This window comes from Ambystoma mexicanum, chromosome 5p (assembly GCF_040938575.1).
Source record: "Ambystoma mexicanum isolate Mex_15411 chromosome 5p, UKY_AmexF1_1, whole genome shotgun sequence".
NCBI lineage: Eukaryota > Metazoa > Chordata > Amphibia > Caudata > Ambystomatidae > Ambystoma > Ambystoma mexicanum.
The window spans coordinates 806,624,747-806,644,214 of record NC_090930.1 but is presented as its reverse complement, the minus strand read 5'-3'; the positions used below and the strand labels follow the sequence as shown (position 1 = coordinate 806,644,214).

At 45.8% G+C, this 19,468-nt stretch overlaps 1 protein-coding gene across 1 annotated transcript in view; it reads left to right on the top strand.

The window, feature by feature from the left end:
- The window catches only part of RP9 (RP9 pre-mRNA splicing factor), a 160,149-nt gene that overhangs the window by 125,921 nt on the left and 14,760 nt on the right, over window positions 1-19,468 (top strand). Inside the window, exons 4-5 of the mRNA XM_069613231.1 lie at window positions 18,410-18,501; window positions 18,905-18,966. Of these exons, the coding sequence (XP_069469332.1) occupies window positions 18,410-18,501; window positions 18,905-18,966 (154 nt within the window). The remainder of the gene's footprint in view (window positions 1-18,409; window positions 18,502-18,904; window positions 18,967-19,468) is intronic.

Here is a 19,468-nt window from a genome sequence, read left to right as displayed (position 1 = left end):
TTTGGGATCTAAATTTGTACTAAAATTTCTTGCATGCATTCCTTTCGAGCCTTTGCATTCTTGTCCACCAAGGCTTCTCACTTTGAAGACAATACTACTAGTGGCTGTTACATCAGCCCGCAGGGTGAGTGAGTTACAGGCTCTTTTGTAAGCCTCCTCACACCATCTTTCATAAAGACAGTTATACTTAAAGTCAAACCTTAATTTCTACCAAGAATAGTCTGACTTTCACTTGTCTCAGAAGATCACATTGCCATCTTTCTATCCTCCCCCTCATGCAAGTAAGGAAGAAGAAAGGCTCCACAGGCTGGACCCAAAAAGGGCTGTCATCTTTTACATTTCTAGACTGGCAAAATTCCGGCAAAGTGACCGACTTTTCATTGGATTCACCAGCCACAATTTGGACCTGGCAGTAAAGAAACTGACCTTATCCAGATGGATAATTCTAGCAATTGGAGAGTGTTACAGACTGGCAGGTAAAGAACCTCGAAATGGGCTCAAGGCTCGTTTTACTAGGAGCAAGATGACTTTGACGGCTCTTCAGAGGGGTGTGCTGGTGCAAGATATTTGTGCAGCGGCCACCTGGTCATCCATGCACACTTTTGTAAAACATTGTTTAGATTCCACCTCATCCCAAGGGGGTCTTTTTGCTAAGGACGTTCTACATACGGTCCATGAGTAAAATTAATTGGTACTCCCTCCTCCAAATTTTCACAGCTTTGGGAGTCTATCTAAGATGAGGAATACGTGGGAGGACACAATCCATTCGAAGAACGAGTTACTTACCAACTGTAACATTCTTTCAATTCAATGTTCCTCCCACATATTCCTCATCGACCCTCCCAGCCTGCCCCTCCGTATAGTTTACGTATTTTACCCTCCATGTTTCTTGATAGCTTACGGTCTAAGGGGACACCTTATCAACTCAGTTGAGAATATCGAAAAAGCAGAACTGAAGCCAATGGGCGTAGCTCGAGCCATTTATACTGCGGATGACAGTGACACTCTATGGCAGCCCCCGAGGGACATTGATGCCACGACATCGAGCACAGCACCCTCTGGGGTGGAATTTATTTTTTACGATGCAGCAAAGCTGATGATACGAATAGCTAAAATGGGGAATACGTGGGAGGAACATCCAATCGAAAGAACTTTACTGTTGGTAAGTAACTTGTTCATTCTAGGTAGTATTCGACTAGTAGCCAATCTGTCCCAGGGAACTTCCCTTTCTGCATCGTTTTTAACACCAATTCAATTTCTTCAGCCTTTATGGGAGATACTAGTGATTCCCTCTGGGGTTTCATTGACACGTTGTTGCGTGGTCACCCTGGAACCTACATGATCGGTGATCTGTGTTATTGCGCCCCTCGTGTGTTCCTTGTGAATCAACCACGCAAGCAGTCAACCTGGTATAGCGTTCCTTGTCAAAGTTGTTTAGGGCTTCTTGATGCGAAGTTTGAGTCTTGATAGCTTCTGCTAAGTCCTGCCCCACCTCTTTCCCCTTCCCCAGATCAATTTCTAGCTTCCTAATAATATCCTCTTCTGTTAGTTTCCGGGAAAGATCCTTATCCCCACTGTTTTCGAGATTCACATCCCCTTGGATTGTTATCTTAAGGGCCTCACATAGAACGCCCACCTCCTTCACCGAGCCCTCCTTATTTCCTAGAAAAGAGACCGTCTCCTCCCTTATTGTTTGGAAGGCTCTATCTTTGAGTTGTACTGTTCCTAGCCTCCAGATCGGTATCGCTGGACGGCGCCGTCCCATCTGCAGTACCGCGGCCAGGGTGGGCGTGGTCGTAGATTATTTTCCTTAAGTATTCTGTCTGGGAGAATCTGTGTGCGTCTTCGGTGCCCGTGAAGAGATAATCCAGGCCAGAGTGTGACCCATGCACCAGTGACGAGTATTCCAGGTCGTTTCCATGTGACCCCCTCCATAATATCTGCAAGTCCAATTCCTGCACTAATGGATTGGGTTGACCGGGGTAATTGGTAGATTCCTGTCCCTGTAGGTCTATATTGGGATCCAAATAGCAATTAAAGTCTCCCCCACAAATGAGGATGTCTGGCCTGTGTCCGCCTAGTAATTAGCCTATTTTTTTGAAGTAATCTACATTGTCTGAGTTGGGTGCTTATGATTTCACAATACATAAAGATTTTCCCTCTAGTGTGCCCTTTTTAATAAATGTGTGTCCATCGTCGTCTGTACTTGTGGTGTTGAGGGTGCAATCCAGGTACGAACTCCTGGAGTATGAGGTGCCTACCAATGTGCCTCCCCAATTCTGTCATAACTCTTTGAGATAGTCTTCGGTCCTATGTGTCTCCTGTAGTAGTGCGAGTTGGATACCATGTCTACGCTGAAATTGTTTGATTTGGGTGCATTTGGATCTTTCACCCAGGCCCCCTACGTTCCAGGTTCCTATCTTAAGTGACATTCAGCCTGCAATCATATATCTGTCTCCCAGAGTGTTCCCCCCTATCATAATTGCCTGAGTTCCCAGCTGCTTCCCCAGTCGTGTCTTTTTGTCAGTGTGATCATCCCTTCCTTTGGGCCGTTTGCCTCCCTCTGCCCATACCGACCATGGTGTATGCTGTTATTCTGGATATAGTCGCCTTTTCTAGTGTGCTCGTACTGGATCTACTGCCCTTTTCCTTTAAATCCCTCCCCTTCTCCCCTCCGTCCCCCCACCCCCTTTGTTAACAGTATTCCCCAAACTTTTTTGCCGCAGGAGCTAGCTCCTGCCTTGAACTGTGACTGGGCTCCATCATCAAACATTACGATAAGAAGATACATGTTGGACTTCTTAGTCCCGTGGTCTCGCTTGTGTCGGCGAGGTCGCAGTCAGGGAGTTCAGCCTAATCGTTGGCTGTCAACTCTGCTGCCACCTTCTTTCTTCTTCCTCGGTTCCATCCGATGTTCTCCATCTAGTGGTCTAGTCCTGCGTATCATTATCACTTTTTATCTTCTTTGCTGTTTCGTGTGTTAGAGTTGGTGGGTTGGCCATATTTGGATTCTAACCAATCCCAGGTGTTGTCCGGTGAGAGGAAGAAGTGCGACTGGTTGTCTGCTAGTACCTTTAGTTTGGCCGGAAAGAACATCATGTACCTCGAGCCATGTTCCTAGAGTTTCTTTTTTTACTGAATCAAAGGCTTGTCTTTGCTTCTGTACCTCTTGTGTGAAGTCTGGAAATATTAGGATCCGTGCACCTTCCATCTGTATAGTTCCTTGTTTCCGAGTGTAACGCTTACGCCAAGTCTCTGCAGGAGCATAGTTATTTAATATATCAAGTATTTCTGAATGGGATCTGGATTTCTGTGCTGGGATCATGACAATGAGCTTCTTGGAGGATCACATCTCGATCCCTGAAATTAAGGAGCTGGGGTATTATGGCTCGTGGAGGTGCCCCTGTTGGTAGGGGGTGACCTGGTACCCTGTGCGCGCTCTCCACAGTGAATAGTTTGGAGAGGCCACGGGGTAGTAACGTGTCTAGTATCGTCTTCTCCCCAAAAAGCGCTGTGCAGTCTCCCTCCACCTGCTCTGGGACCCACACCAGTCGAATGTTACATCTCCTAGAGCGTCCTTCGGCGCCTTCTACTCTGACCTTGGGAGTCCTAGTGTCCCCCACAAGGCCTTGGATTTCTTTGCGCATCCACAACATCTTCCAGATCACTTATCCTTTCTTCGGCTGCTGCCACTCTCGTTCACCTTTCCCAGGTTTGCGCGTACTAATGAAACATCTACTCCCACATCTTGGATTCTGGTTTCCAATACCTTGTGTGTCTTGGATTGCCGTCATAAGATTCTCTAGCATCACTCCCCCTGATTCTGTCAGTGCGCCTGGCTCTCCCTCTGGCTGGTCAGGGACCTGTTTAACAATTTTGGGTTTAGCGCTGACATGTCTGCACTTTTTGGTTGGCCTTTCACAATTTTGTAGCTAGTCTTTCCTGTGGCTCCAACAAATATCTCTCGGTCTTCCAGTTGGTTTTGTTTTTGGGTTTTCTCTCTATGCTTCTTAGTGCAGGGCCTTCTTGGATCCCTATAGGTGCACCTTGCTCACTCGCTCTGCAGGTACGCTGTAGGTTATCGGGTTTGTGACTACTTTTCGAGTTATCTACCTGGCCATTGTGTGCTGCTTTCCCTTGATCTGTGGTGCCAGTTGTCTGCCCCTCTTGCTGCAGCATTGTGGTGCAGGTGGTGCCTCCCGGCTATGGCCTGCCTCCCGGATACCTTCCAGAGTTAGGGTGGTTGCTTGTCAGCTTGGATCGGAGGTCACTCAAACACGTGTCACCTGTATTGTTGCTCCGTATGTTGTTTGTGCTAGACTGGAAGGTGAGCGTGTGGTGGCCTGTTTGTGGCTGTTTTCAGTCTCTTCCTTGGAGTTTGTGCAGCAGGATCTGTCAATTACAGTGACGCAGTACCCTACACAGCACTGATGAATGTCCTATTTAACTTCGTGGTGTTCGTGAGTCACGGTGTGAGCTTGATAGCCTGCCCTCTGGATGTACTCGATCCCTGTCCTGGCCTCCTTGCAGAGGAGTTTATGATGAGCGGTGCTCCGCGCTGTGTTGGTTATTCGCCCGTTCTGTCCATTAGCATCTGTATTGTCTAGCGAGTGGTTTCCGCTCTGGTCCGGCCGCCGGGTGACTTTATATTTGTAATATCAATGATACCGGAGCAGCTCCTTCTCTGGTCTGCTTTTTATGAAATGTATTATATTCGTGAGGGTGCAGAGATAGCTCCCCAGTATTACACACGCTAAATTGCGGCAATCCTCACCTTCATGGATGCGTTGTCAATTCCTACCTGCGTCGGGTCAGAACGTGGGCGGCGTCTCGGTGTGGTGGGGACCGCTCCTCGCTGTCTCCTAATCGTCTCTCCCGCCGCAGTCTTCAGAGCACGGTTGTCGATCGTGCTGGTGGGTCTCTCGGCTCAGGAACGGGTGGTTGCCTCTGCAGCAGCGCCCACCGCATCAGAGTGCCTTCTCCGGTGTTCGCAGGGGGTTCCCTGCTTCTCGTGCATCAGGATTCAAGGTTCTTCACCGTTATACGTTCTCAGTTTGGCGACCGGCCCCGATTGTTTCTCATTTCAGGTCGGCTTAGTGGGCAAACGTGGGTGATTTCGTGCCACCAAAGTGCACATTACATGGAGAAAGCCTTCCAAGGTCGTTTTCTTTCTTTCCCAACAAACAGTAGCCAACATCAGGATGTTTTCTCCAGGATAGCCTCCGGCCTCAGCGGAGCGATGTGGATTAGGACTTCATCCACACGCCGCTCAACAACGCCCCCGAGTGTTCAGTTTGAAGGTGTTGGACCAGTTAATATTTGGTACTTATTTTTTAAAAGGACATCTGGGATTTTCAACTAATCATTACGTGAATTCCAATGTAAGTGCAATTGCAGCCTCCCGTGGTAAAGAAAAATACTTGTGGTATTGGGGTTATAGGGCACTGTCCATTTGGATAGGGCAGGGGTTGGGATATAACTAAATTTGGCACATTAAGTTAACTCAAAATAGATCTTAAAACAAGAGCTTGTACGGTGGGGGGGGGCAGCAGATGTCCAAAATAAACATAAGCTGCCTTCTTTAGCCTTATATGCAGACTTATGTACACATATAAGATGGCAAGGAGAAATCTACGAAATAAGATCCCCAGAATGCAGGAGGCTGATGATGCTAATGGTACGTTTAAATTTGCAAAACCCTTCAATAAATGAAGGTGTGCAGAAGTGAGCACAAAGTGTGCCTGCAAAATGGTATTCAATGAAGATTTGGTTCATTTTCTGTTAATTTATCGTTTATCTGTTTTGCGTAAGCGTGGACATGCATGGAAGCTATGTTATAACATAATTATAATTATCAGGTGTTTATGTACAGCTTGTTGAATGTTAAAACTACTTTTTTATTTTGGACTTGTACAATGTGAATTGATACATGTTTTTAAATGTTGCAAACTTAATTGAGGAATATGATTAAATATTAATACTGGCCATTACATGGTCTGCTTTAAAGATCACTTGACTGGGGCTTTGGAGGTTACCTCCTAAGAATTATTTTGGCATGTAATGGCAAATGGTGCATTTCAAAGCACTTGAGGCCTGTTACATAGGTGAAAAAGTGGTTAGGAATACAATCTTTTTCTGAAGGATTTGGAGCCTCTTTTCTCTGCCCAAATGTGATTTTGCACAAAAATTGTTGGCAAACATTGGTCAATACTTTAAACATTTGCCAGCCACTTCATAGAGGGTGTGTGGTGTTAACTAGTTATTTGGAATAATTAATTGGCTTGTTAATTTAAACGTATTAACAGTAACTTAATTGGATTTAAATGTAGCGCAAATTAGTTATGAATGGTCAGGGGGGGGGGGTCATTTCATTAATCCATACATCTGTGAAATGTACCCTGAAACACAACTACTTAGATGCTGGTGGCCGATATGTCATCCTGCACTTCATTATAGCTGGCACTGAATTACTGTTGGTTAACACCTACTGTCCCAATATGGACACCCCCGAATTCTTTGACAACGTGGTATCCATTCTGATGGGGTTCATTGGGATTCCCATCCTGTGGGGAGGAGACATGAACTTGATCTTGGACCATGTTTGGGATAGAACTGGGACAGCCCCTAGATCCTAATCACGTGCAGCTTGCAGGCTTCTAACACACATGGAATCCCTAGAACTGAGGCATACATGGCGGACACTTCACCTACAAGAGTGACAATATACATACTACTACTCAGTCCATGACAGCTCATCATGAAAAGATATGTTCCTAACCTCGGGCTCATTAATGAGCAGAGTGAAAAATGCTGTGATACTGCCCCGTACCCTATCTGACCATTCCCCAGTGATGCTGTCCCTATCCACTCTGTGAGGTAGTATTTAAAGCGGAGATTCGTTCAGGCATAGACACATACTTCGCCTGTAATGAACCAGAGCTTCCTCTGCCGCGGTACGATGAGAAGCTTTCAAGGTTTATATCTGAGGTATGTTCATATCCAGGGAAGTGGGAGTATTAAAAACAATAAGAAATGACCTCCAGCTTTCTAAAATGAAACTTAAATCTTTGGAACAAGTATATTCCAATCATTCGAGCCTGCAATTTCTAGCACAGATAAGTTCTGAACTGGAGCTCTTCGAGGCGCACACCCTCAGGGAGGTACGCTATTGCACGCGCCCCCAAGCAGCCAGGAGATACGGGGATGGGGAAAGACCGGGTAGAACCCTAGCTAGGTTAATCAAACTGGAGGTCGGGCACACCAAGTGGATTGCATCACTGAGTTGGGAAACACCAAATGGTCAGAGCAAGAGATCCTATGCGTATTCTGACTTTTACGGTTCTTTGTACACTGCCGGGCAACAGCATGATATACATGCCATACAGACACTTCCCGAGGGGATCCCCTTATCATGCTTGTCCTTGGGTCAGGGAAGATCTCGAAACCCCCGTGTAATTGGAGGAGATTCTAACGATGATACCGAACTACCAAAGGGTAAGGCCCTAGGCCCAGATGGCCTCACTCCTGAGTTCTATCAAGAGCATGCAGCCCGACTATCCCCGCACCTCCTTGAGATATGGAATGAGTCACTTTGTGACTCTATCCTTCCTACCACCCTATGTGATGCCACGATAACTATCCTCCTTAAACCTGGTAAACAGAGTAATGAATATGGGTCTTACAGGGCCCTTTCCCTCATGAATGTAGATACCAAAATCTTCGCTAAAGCTCTCGCAAACGGACATCTCCTGCTTATGCCTTACATCATACACAATGACCAAGGGGGATTCGTCCCGGGCAGGTCGACATCCCTGAACATCAGGAGGCTATTCAACGTCATGGCAAGAATTGACCCAGCGGTGGAGGCAGTAGCAGTGGCACTTGATGCTCAGAAAGCCTTCGACATGGTTTCTTGGGAATATCTGTGGACGTTTCCCGAGAAAATAGGAATTGGTCCCGAAATGATTAGATATACTAAACTCCTCTACACGTGCCCCACAGCCAGTGTCTTAGTCAACTCTCACAGGGTGCCACCCCTTAACCTAAGCAAGGGCACACGACCGGGATGCCCACTCTCCATGATCCTTTTTGCTTTGACCATCAAACCCATGGCTGACATGGTTCGGTCTTGTCACGCCCACCTGGGCATCCGCCTCAGGCGCTGGCAGGAGATAGTATCACTATACGCAGATGTCCTGCTATACATCAGGGACCCCCAAGAAAACCTTGACCCTATTCTGCGGGGCGTGACTCACATGCAAGGCTTCTCTGGGTTCACAATCAATTAAAATAAATCTGAAATCTTTCCACTCACAAGTAACACCAAACAACCGAATGGTGTGTTCCCCCTTCGCTTATCCCCCAATGGGGTAATGTACCTAGGGGTAAAGGTGTTCAGAACGAGGCCATTCTTTATATCAGACAACTATGACTCTATGGAAACCTATGTTCAGAATAAGCTGACTAGATGGCGGGCACTCCCTATCACAATGCTGGTAAATTACCCCTTGTGAAGATGGTGCTAGTCCCAAAATTATTATACATATTTTCTATCGTCCCCATCTGGCCAGGAAAACCCTTCTTCTCTAAAATACATGGACTATGTGCGCAGTTCCTCTGGCATGCTGGGGCTGTGTGGAAAAAATGGTTGGATATGACTCTACCCTACGACAGGGGAGGCTTTGCAGCTCCCCGACCTCGAGCTATAATGGGTGGCAGCACAAGCACAGTATGCGTCATTCTGGCATGGGATACTCGGCAACCACCTCACGTTAAACTGGAAGGCCTAACAATTGGCGTATCTGACCTGCAAAACACTCATTATGAACCGCACATACAAAGATGACTGCCCATACGACCCAGTATGCACCACATTACTAGCCTGGTGCCTCATATTGCCTCCAAGCACAGAAATACGCCCATACTATAAATGGCTCCCCTTGTGCAGTTTCTCTGGATTGGAACCCACCTGGGACTCTGCACTGATAGCACACTGGAAGGGGTTGGGGATACAGGACACTTGTGGACTTATTCCCAGACGGGAAACTCATTACGCCCCAGTCCTGGCGAAGGGAACATGCTGGATCGGGACTAGAAAGACTGCAATATTACGGACTTTGTGCAGCAGTGCATGCACTGTGGCCATCCCTTCTATCTGAGCCGCCCCGAAACTCAAGAGGTACAGTACATGGCCAATGCGTATGGCACCCGTAGGATAGTGTCAACACTATACAGAATGTTATTGAAGAGAAAACACGACCCTACTGCTGGGGCGCGCTCTAAGTGGTTGGACAACCTGGGAATAGTCCTGACTGACACCCAATGGAAATGCATGTGCTCACACACCGGATGGGTCTCACTGAATTTCAGGTTCCGATGTATGCAGTATAAACTACTGAACAGACTGTACTACACTCCCCAAAAGCTGAATCGATTCTACTGAAGCGCACACCGCTCGTGTCCCAGATTTCGATAAGATTCAGCTGACCACATGCGCATGTTCTGGTCATGTGTCCAGTTGGGGAACTTCTGGAGTAATGTTCTGCAAACTCTCTCTGACATAGTAGATGTTACCCTCGAATGTTCCCCACTAGGTGCCCTGTATGGTCTGTGGAACGATATTCCGAACAAGAAAATGTGTGTATTTGTGAACGTAGGTTGTATGATCGCCAAGAGATTTGTGCTGCAGAAATGGAAACTGATCTCTCCACCCAATTGTAAAGCATGGTTGGCGGCAGTAACCTGGGCCCAGGACTGTGAGGAGCAATACGTGAACTCACTGCCCCTCTCCTCCCTACCTAAAAATACATGGTTTGAGTTCCAAACATATCCAAGCATATCTATCTAACCTTCCTCACTGACTGATCTGAAACTACTGTAATAAGATCTCAACACTAACCTCACTTAAGAGAATGAAAGGCAGTGTGTGTATATATATATTGTAATGTTGACCATCAAAAGACGCAATTCAGGCGAGCAGCACTCCACACATAAATGTTCCAAAAATAGTCATTTGTAGCCAACGACAAACACTGCTACTCGGGTTGCACGTTATAAAAACAACCTTTATTTTCGTTCGTAGCAGTTAAAAAGTTAAAGTTCCCCCAGTGAGAGTCTCTTGCCAGACGGCAGCCTGACGCGTTTCGCTACAACCTAGTGGCTTGTTCAGTAACCCATCCCCCACAGAAAGTTTATCTTTATAAAAAACACCATAGTGAAAAACATCAAAGAGGTGACTTGCAAAGTTGACATAATGGTCAGTGGCCATCTTGGCTTGGGCTATCGAGACTGATAGTAAAACCTATGGTGTTACTTCTAGTCAAGCCATGCTGGTATGTATTTTGCAAATAAAACCTAGTGCTTACAATAACCGACATTAGGACACCATACTGATTATTTGAATATAAAATATCGCGCAGCACATTTCTATATTTCAAACTGCCGTAGCCCCAGGTAGTAATGGCATAGTGCCTAAGAGTTTTTAGGAGTATTTTTTGCAGGCCATTAATAATTATAGCGTATAGGCATTGACATTACAAGCAATGTAATTATATAATTAATTAAAATTAGCTTCGCAATGATCAGTCAGTGTTGTAATAAAATAAAGTGCATAGTGCTTCCTGTGATTCATTTCACATTTTAAAAACCACTGTCGGAGTCTAAAGTGCATAGTTGTTACATACTGTGAACAGTAGTCACATGGTGACAATTACAAAATTCATTTCTAAAATTGCAAAGGTGAACCCACAAAGCCACATACGCGAAATCAGCATTATCAGCGAAATGTATAGTAAATGCCACTGACAAGAAGAAAGATTGCCTAAGTTGAATTGCAAGTCACCATAGAAAAGTGAGAAATAAGGGTGATGTAAAAATAGAAAAGAATAAAAGAAACTTAGCACAATTGATTAAGGATAAGAAATCACAATGTGTAGTCATGAGCTCACTAAGGTGGCTATGCTGTATCAGATAAAAAACCTATATATAATCTGAGGCTTGTGGAATCTGCTTAGATTCACATGCTGTGCATAGGCCGACATCTAGTGGAAGCTGCGAGTATTAGTTTGTTTTTTGAAACTCGAAAAGGGGCGTCGAACCAGGGCGTGCCAGTAATACTATCCCTAGTGTGACTTCCCCTGTACCCATGATCCCACACGCGTGTAGGACCCTTGGATTGTTTTTTTCCGCCATACTAGTCTGACGCATGTTGCGGAGTTCCCTTGACATTAGCCAATTATACTCAAATTATTGTTAAAACTTCCCCGTTCTCTTCCACCCTACGCCGAAGATCGACGTCGGTGAAGATTGAGGAAACCAGCCCTCGAGAACTTCACAAGGGTCTTTGGGCCTTGGAAGGCCTCTGGCCTCGGCCCTGTACAAGTAGGGAGAGTGGGGGTGGTCATACAGGCTTTCCCACATTTATTTCCTACATATTCCCGCCCGCGGCCAATTTGAGACAAATGGAGGGTACTCCTTTCAAATTCTGCCCTAAGAGTAACGGGAAGTTTACCTGGGTAGATGAGCACAATATGTGCAATCTGTGTCTCCCACGAGACCATCCCGAGGCTATCTGTCGAGCTTGCAAGCTCTTCAAGCCGAAAACACTACCGCTCCACTAAACGCTGGGCCCTCTACGCCAGGCAACTAGTGGCCATGGACGCCGAAGGGTTATTTAGCGATGGCAGCAACGCCACCATATCGGACGGCAAGGGCAGAGGGGTGACTTCAGACACCCACGCGTAAGCCCCGACCCCGGAGGACTGGCTGGCGGCACAGTTATGGGGACAACACCCAGCGGCATAAGCGCAACACACACTATTTCCACTAAACACATCAGACATGTGTCGAGCGATCGGCAACGTAAGACACCGAGAGAGCGGTCCAACGAATCAGTGTCCTCTGGGCGTTCCTGTTCGCCTCATGACAAAGACCAACCGTCCGCAGTTGGAAAAGGTGTCACACTCCCAATAGTCCCAGAGGGCCGATCGTCAAACGATTCCGACCTCTATCCTCAGGCAAGGCGCGTAGCGTCTACTCCCGAGATTCAACGTCCTTCCTCCAAGACCACCTCCGAATCTTGTACCACCTCCGAATCTCGCCGCAAGGCGTCAGATCCCTCTGAAGCCCCTAAAAGCACTGGGAAACATTCCTCTAGTCATGGGAAGGGGGATAAACACAAAAAGCCTTCAGAACACCATGTTCATAAGGAGAAACAAAAGGCCCCTAAATCAGTGGGAAAGTCCAAGGCCCCTGACCCTACCACTAAAGATAACATCTTCCCTCCCACTGCTCAAGATATGGGCATGGAGGAGGAAACAGAAGATGTTGTGGTTTATCCCTAGCTCCAGAGAATGGAATTCAGCTGATATAGATGGGGCTATGAGAAGAATGTCATTTTCTATGAAAAAGACCCTAATTATTTTCATAGTTATGCCAACACACCACCTACCTCTGCCCCTTTGGGGTTCAAGGCCTCTCAACCCCCTGCTAAAAGACTCCGCTCTGATCCCTTGGAGCAGGGCTTGGTCACAGACCCTTTGGTCATTGAACCTTACCATCCAGAGTCATATTGTGAGGAAACGGAACCACAAATGGTGGAAGACCAGACAGGGGTCTCTTATCATAGGGAGGAGGAGGATGAGGCTGAAGCCTACAATCTTGACTCCCCAATTTCTAAAGACCCCCTGGTGAATGACTCAACGGTCAATAATCAACCACTCCAGAGGTACTAGCTAAGGCAGCAGCCCATTTTCATATTGACACACAAGGTGTCCAAGAGGACAGGGATTTCGCGGAAGAGATCCTAGGTGACAAAAGAGCCATTACTCAGGCTATCCCTATATTAAAATCAATCCAGCGTAGAATTGACCCCTCGCTGGTAACTCCAAATCTTACTTGTGCGGTTAATCCACGAGTTGAAAAATTATTCTGTGCTGCACCCTCCGATACCCTGTACATTAGGGGTCAATTAAAACCCGACTCCCTGGTAGTAACAACCACCAGAAAGAGGGCAGGTACACCACTTTCTTCTTCTGAAGCACCTCCCGATAAAGAGAGCAAAAGACTATATTCTCTGGGCAGGAAAGTTGCCTCCACTTCTGCCTATCAGGCACGAATTGCTAACAGTGCCACTCTTCTGGCAAGCTACAATTGCCATCAGTGGGAAGAAGTAGCTGCTTTAGTATCCTCCGCACCTGAACACTGAAGATCCAGTTGGTTCAGCTGGCAGCAGATGGTAGGTCCGTATCAGTATAAACCCTCAGGACAGAGGGGAAACACTAATTTTCGTTGCTTTCGGGGCCAAAGCTCCCAGAGGTGTTCAAACTACTATCGGAATCAAGGAACCTTATGGGGTAACAATCAGTTCCAATCATCTCAAAGCTTCCCCAGAGGGCAGCGCAGAGGCCACATTAGCGGTAGAGGCAGCCCCAGCATAGGTGGTACGCCACCCAGTAAACGGTGACGTTCCACTTCGGGTACCCAGATGGGTGCTGTCCACAGTGTCCGCAGGATACTGTATAGAGCTACTAGGGCACCCCCACGACCATCCTCCGAGACGGAAGTACACTCGTTGGAACACCAGAAAATCCTCCTCGTGGAGATTGCCATTCTGCTTGCAAAGGAAGCCATAGAACTTGTCCCGGGCAGCCAGGTAAACGGGGGTATTCAACCTACTTCCTTGTGCCAAAAAAAAATTAACAATGCGCCCAGTATTAGATTTGCGCCCTGCAAACAAGTATGTCAAGCCACAAAGATTCTGCATAACTACACTACAAGAGGTAATCTCCCTACTAAAAAGGGGATTACATGGCAACATTGGATATGAAAGAAGCCTATTTTTATATTTCAATGTTCCCTGCGCACAGAAGATTCTTGCGTTTCAAAATAGACAGCCAGCACTACCAGTTCAAGGTGCTGTGCTGCCCTTTGGAATAGCCTTGGCTCCAAGGGTATTCACCAAGGTACTGGCAGTGGTGGCGGAGCACCTACGCATGGAGGCAATCCCAGTGTACCCTTACCTGGACGACTGGCTCATTACAGGGGAATCCCCCTTAATTTGCAGACTAAACATCCAAAGAACAATCAACCTCCTCTTCCAATTGGGCTTCTCAATCAACGAGAAAAAAATCAAGCCTGGTGCCAAGCACCTCAAAACAGTTCCTAGGAGCTGTCCTAAACACCCAAGAGTGGTTGACCGTTCCATCGGAGGAAAGAATTCGAAATCTGTTGCTGCACATTCCTCAATATCAGGCCGGTTGCCAAATAAGGTTGCGCAAAGCGATGCGTTTGCTAGGCATGATGGCATCTTGCATTTACCTGGTTCCCCACGTGTGCCTGCGCATGCGACCCATGCAGGAATGGTTGGCGAAACGGTGGTCTCAAGCAAGTGGTCAGTGGGACGATCTAGTGGTTGTTTCGCCAACACTAGTACAGAGTCTTCGCTGATGGACAAGAGAATCTTACGAAGGGGAAACACTTCTACGATCCAGAGATACAGGCCGTTGTCACAACAGAAGCCTCCCTAGCAGGGTGGGGAGCCCACTACCTTCACCATACAGCTCAGGGTCTCTGGTTTCACACGGTGGCTCAGAACCACATCAATCTGCTAAAACTTCTGGCAGTCTTCAGAGCGCTTCAGGCATTCGAACCCCTCCTATCCACCCAGTCAGTGCAGATCCTAACAGACAGCACGACTGCAATGTTTTACCTAAACAAACAAGGGGGCACTAGTTCGCCAAATATGTCCAAGCTTGCCCAGAAAATTTGGAAATGGGCACTCAAAACGGAAGATTTTACCTGTCATCCCAACATGTTCCAGGGGATCTCAACTCACTAGCAGATGCTCTGAGCAGGGATCCCCTCCCAGAAAAACACAAGTGGTTACTACACGAAGAAGTCGTAGAAGATCTCTTCTCTCAGTAGGGTTTCCCCACTATAGACCTATTCGCCACAAGTGATACAGGCAATGCCCAAACTTAGCATCCAGGTTCCCCCAGCCAGGCTCCAAGGGGAACGCCCTATGGATGAATTGGTCAGGGATGTTTGCCTATGCTTTTCCACCAACCCCTCTGTTGAGGAAGGTGGTGAACAAGATCCACAGGGAACCGATGACGCTCATCCTGGTTGCTCCTATGTGGGCAAGACAACCATGGTATCCACACCTACGCAAACTGGCGGTGTGCGACCCCCATCAAACTCCGTGCCGGTACAACCTACTGTCCCAGCACAAGTGGCTAACAGTGCATACTCAGCCCAACTCAATGAACTTGGCAGCATGGCTCCTGAAGTCATAGAGTTTGGACATCTCAATTTACCCCAGAGATGTATGGATATCCTGAAAAAGTCAAGAAAACCTAACACAAGGCACTGTCACTATGACAAATGGAAATGATTCGTTATTTGGTGCCAGAATAAGCAAATCAACCCAGTTGATTGTTGTACTTCTAATGTTGTCACCTATATGCTCCACCTATTGGATGCAGGGTTAGTATTTAACTCACTAAGGTGCACCTGGCAGCTTTATCAGCCTACACCACCTCCCATAACAAGGTGTCATGGTGGAAAGTGCCAGTTGTCAAAGCAGTTATGGAAGGGGTAAAGAGACTCCACCCTCCAATTTCTAACCCACCACCAGGTTGGGACTTTAATGTGGTACTTGCCAAGCTCATGGGACCTCCATTTGAGCCCATGCACACATCTTGTCTCAAACACCTGACTTATAAAACTGCCTTCTTAGTAGCCATCACCTCCATAAGAAGGGTCAGTGAAATTCAAGCTCTGTCAGTGCAGGATCCTTTCTTTACTATTCAGAAGGATAAACTGGTTTTATGCACTCACCCTAGTTTCTCACCCAAGTTCATTTCCAAATTCCATGTTAAGCAGTCTATTGAGCTACCTGCCTTCTTCCAAGAACCCAAGAGCTCTGCTGAGGTGAAACTCCTCACACTTGATGTGAGGAGGGCGGTTCTCTACTATGTAGAGAAGACTAGACCGCTAAGAAAAACAGATCAGCTGTTTGTCTCTATAGCTCCAGGCAGAGAGGGAGATCGCGTCTCTAAGGATGCCATCTCTAAGTGGATAGTCAGATGTATCCAACTGTGCTATTCCCTTTCAGATAAAAAAAAACTGCCTTTTACGCCAAGGGCCCACTCTACAAGAGGTACTGCAGCCACTCTGGCTTTCATTGCAAATGTACCCCTTGACGGCATTTGCAAAGCAGCTTAATGGAGCTCTATTCACACCTTTTACTCAGCACTACTGCATTGACACTCATTCCAAGACAGATACTCAAGTGGGATAGGCGGTTCTGAGACACTTGTTCGCTCATGAACCTTCTCACATCCCACCTCCTTCTACTAACACAGCATGTGATCTAAGCAGATTCCACAAGCCTCAGAATGGTACTCTCCGTAATCGTATTTCTGATGCTTGTATCTGCTTAGATTCACATGCGCCCGTCCTTCCTCCCCTCTGAGAGAAGGCGCATGGAGGATTGTAGTCCTATCTTATCTGCTTGGATACGCTGTATTCTCGCTACACATAATGTCATACAATCTGAGTCTTATGTGCGCGAGGGATCATGGGGTACAGGGGACGTCACACTAGGGATAGTATTACTGGCAAGCCCTGGTTCAATGCCCCTTTTCGAGTTTCGAAAAACAAACTGTAATACTCTGCAGCTTCCACTAGATGTCTGCCTATGCACAGCATGTGAATCTAAGCAGATACAGGCATCAGAAATACGATTACGGTGACATATAACCTTAATGTACTCTGTTTGCCAATAAATAAAAGGTTAAAAAAAAAAAGAAATGGCTATGAAAACTGTGGCATGCATTTTCCTTATCTGGCCGTTACTAAAGTTCCATATGGGCAGAGTATCAAATGATGGCAATTCTTCCACTAGGACACTGTAATAATAAATATAGGTGACGCAAAGTAATTTCAATAAATGTAATGCATGGTGGCGTCAAACACAAACCTTGTACAAAAACGCGGGCATGCAGATTATTTAATAAAGGAAAGCTGGGTATGCATGCCACATATTTATCCATTATGCTTCTACTAGCTGTACAAAAAAAAAAAGAGTATGACAATTTTCTCCAGGACACAAACGTGGTTAAATTATTTTGCTCATTAATACATTTGTCAGTCGGGCAAAGTTTCGGAAGATGACAGGGTTTGAACAATGACACTGCTATAATAAGAAGGAACATTTACAGAAAAATTATTTGCACGGTGGCAACAAACTTAAATCTTGCATGTACAAAAATAAGCCAACTGGAACCACAACAGGCTCATTGGCCAACATTATCCACAGTCCAGGGCTCTGTCCTGGCTATACTGCTACTGCGTCTCACCCCTTCAGGATCTCCTTCTAGACCTCCACACCATGGCCCAGAGCAACTGTCGAGTAACAATGTATTGTGCTGCAAGCAACATGTTGCTCCTGAGCTACACGTTGGGAATCGCTGCTCTAAGTACTGTGTGCCTCACTATAGCCCTTCTCTCTCCTAGACTAAGCCTGACTGCTCAGCCATTGCTACCAATGCTTTTGAGTAGTTGAGGCTAAACCTAAGGGCTACAACCCTGTCACCTAAGTTGGGCATTTCCAAGTTCTGTCTCAGATAGCAACTTGTGTAAAGCTCTGTAACTGTCCATTTCCGTGCGTTTGGGCATTACTGTTATCTTTGTAGCCAATTCACTGTAAATAGATAAGGAAGAAAGCAGACAAATTTGGGAATGAGTGAATGTTTTTAGAATGTGTGGGCATGAACTTGTATCCTGGCTCATTGACATATTAGTCTGCGTGTGGTGTGGGCATAGTGTGTCCTGGAAGGAATGAGGTAGGGATTAGGGAGAAGGAAAGCATTGGGGTCCGGGTGAGTATTTGTCTCTGCAGTGTTAAGACGTAGTACAATGATGTGTGGGGTGCAATCTTGAGGCGAGTTGGTCAGGAGGTATGGATGTCATTTGAACATAGTAATCCATACATTGATTTTTCAAAATGTTTTTGACGTGACTTCGTTACTGAACTTCTCTTATAACATTTATGGGACAGGATTGTTGTGTGGGTGATATACAAATTGTTAATCTGTACCAATATCCGTTTTGGTTTTCTGCTGCTATTCCACTAGCTGTTAATTCCTCAGACATGTGTTACTCCATATTGCAAAACACAGTTAAGTTTGAGCAAGGTTTAAATTATTGAAAAATCCACATCATAATATTGTAAATTTCTTTGATATGATTTATATTAGTGGATTTATGTTTAGATCAGAAGGTCATTTGTATGTCAAATTCATATTTAAAACCAAATATGGCATTCAAACATCTTGCATTTTCCATATCCCTCTTTTGTTAGTTCTATTTTTCAACACTTCATTGCATCTCCCTTTTCCATTGCTAGGCTGGCGATGTAAGCAGTATGGACACAGAACAGGGGACCGGGAGTGCCCATTTTTCACAAAAGGCAATCAGAAAATTGAGCAGTTCAGAGTGGTAAGTAAATACTGTCTACCAATTCACAAATAGTCTGATGTTTTATATGTAGATTTCCTTTGCACGATTGGACATTCCCCAATCACCAACACTTAGTCCTACATTTTCCTCCTACCATCACTCTTACCCCTGCCAATTATCTACTGCCCTCCCTTTTCCCAGCAAAACACGTAGATTAAATGTTTGCGGCTTCCCAGAAACATGTGCCTTTATGTAGAAATCGATAATGGGCTACGCACAGTTGGGACCCGTTGTTTAAACTAAATCGGACGCTGGGGTTCCACTGACTTTTATACATTTTTTTCCATGGTGCTTTTATGCTGTCTTTTGACATAAACTGTGAAAGACTGATTTTTAGAAGAAGAAAAGAAAGTGATTTGTGTACTTTTCCTTTGACTTAAAGGCACACGAAGACCCGATGTATGATTTAATAAGGGAGAACCAACGGCGGGAAAAGGAAAGAAGGTGAGGAACTTGTTAAATCCAGTGAGAGGCATTTTGATATTTTATTTCCTCCAGTAGAGGCGTGGCTCATAGCTGTGTATGGAGCTTTTTGTCACCTAATGTATATGGGGATATTAAATAAGTTGTGCTGTAAATTTCCCCATTATTCTTTTTCCAGCCCTTTATAGTTGAAACAAGTAAATCCTTCTGATTGTTTTCTTTTTTACCTGGCATTGGAGAATGACATTCGGTTGTATACACAAGTGTACTTTAAAAAAAAGTTTGTTTTAACTTGGAGAAGGCATAGTGCAAACCACCCAATAAACCAATCCTTTTGCAGGCATATGATCTGGTTATGTTACTGGGTTTTGATTTAATGCTGCTTTTGCCTTCTACATGGCCTCTTGGTGATTGTGCTCCTGTAAGAAAAGGGTGGGGCTTTAGGTGGTTTAGTGGACGCCTAGCAGAGGTTGCTGTTTGGATTGGCTGGGCGAGGCAGGCAGAAGGGACAATTGATGGAGTT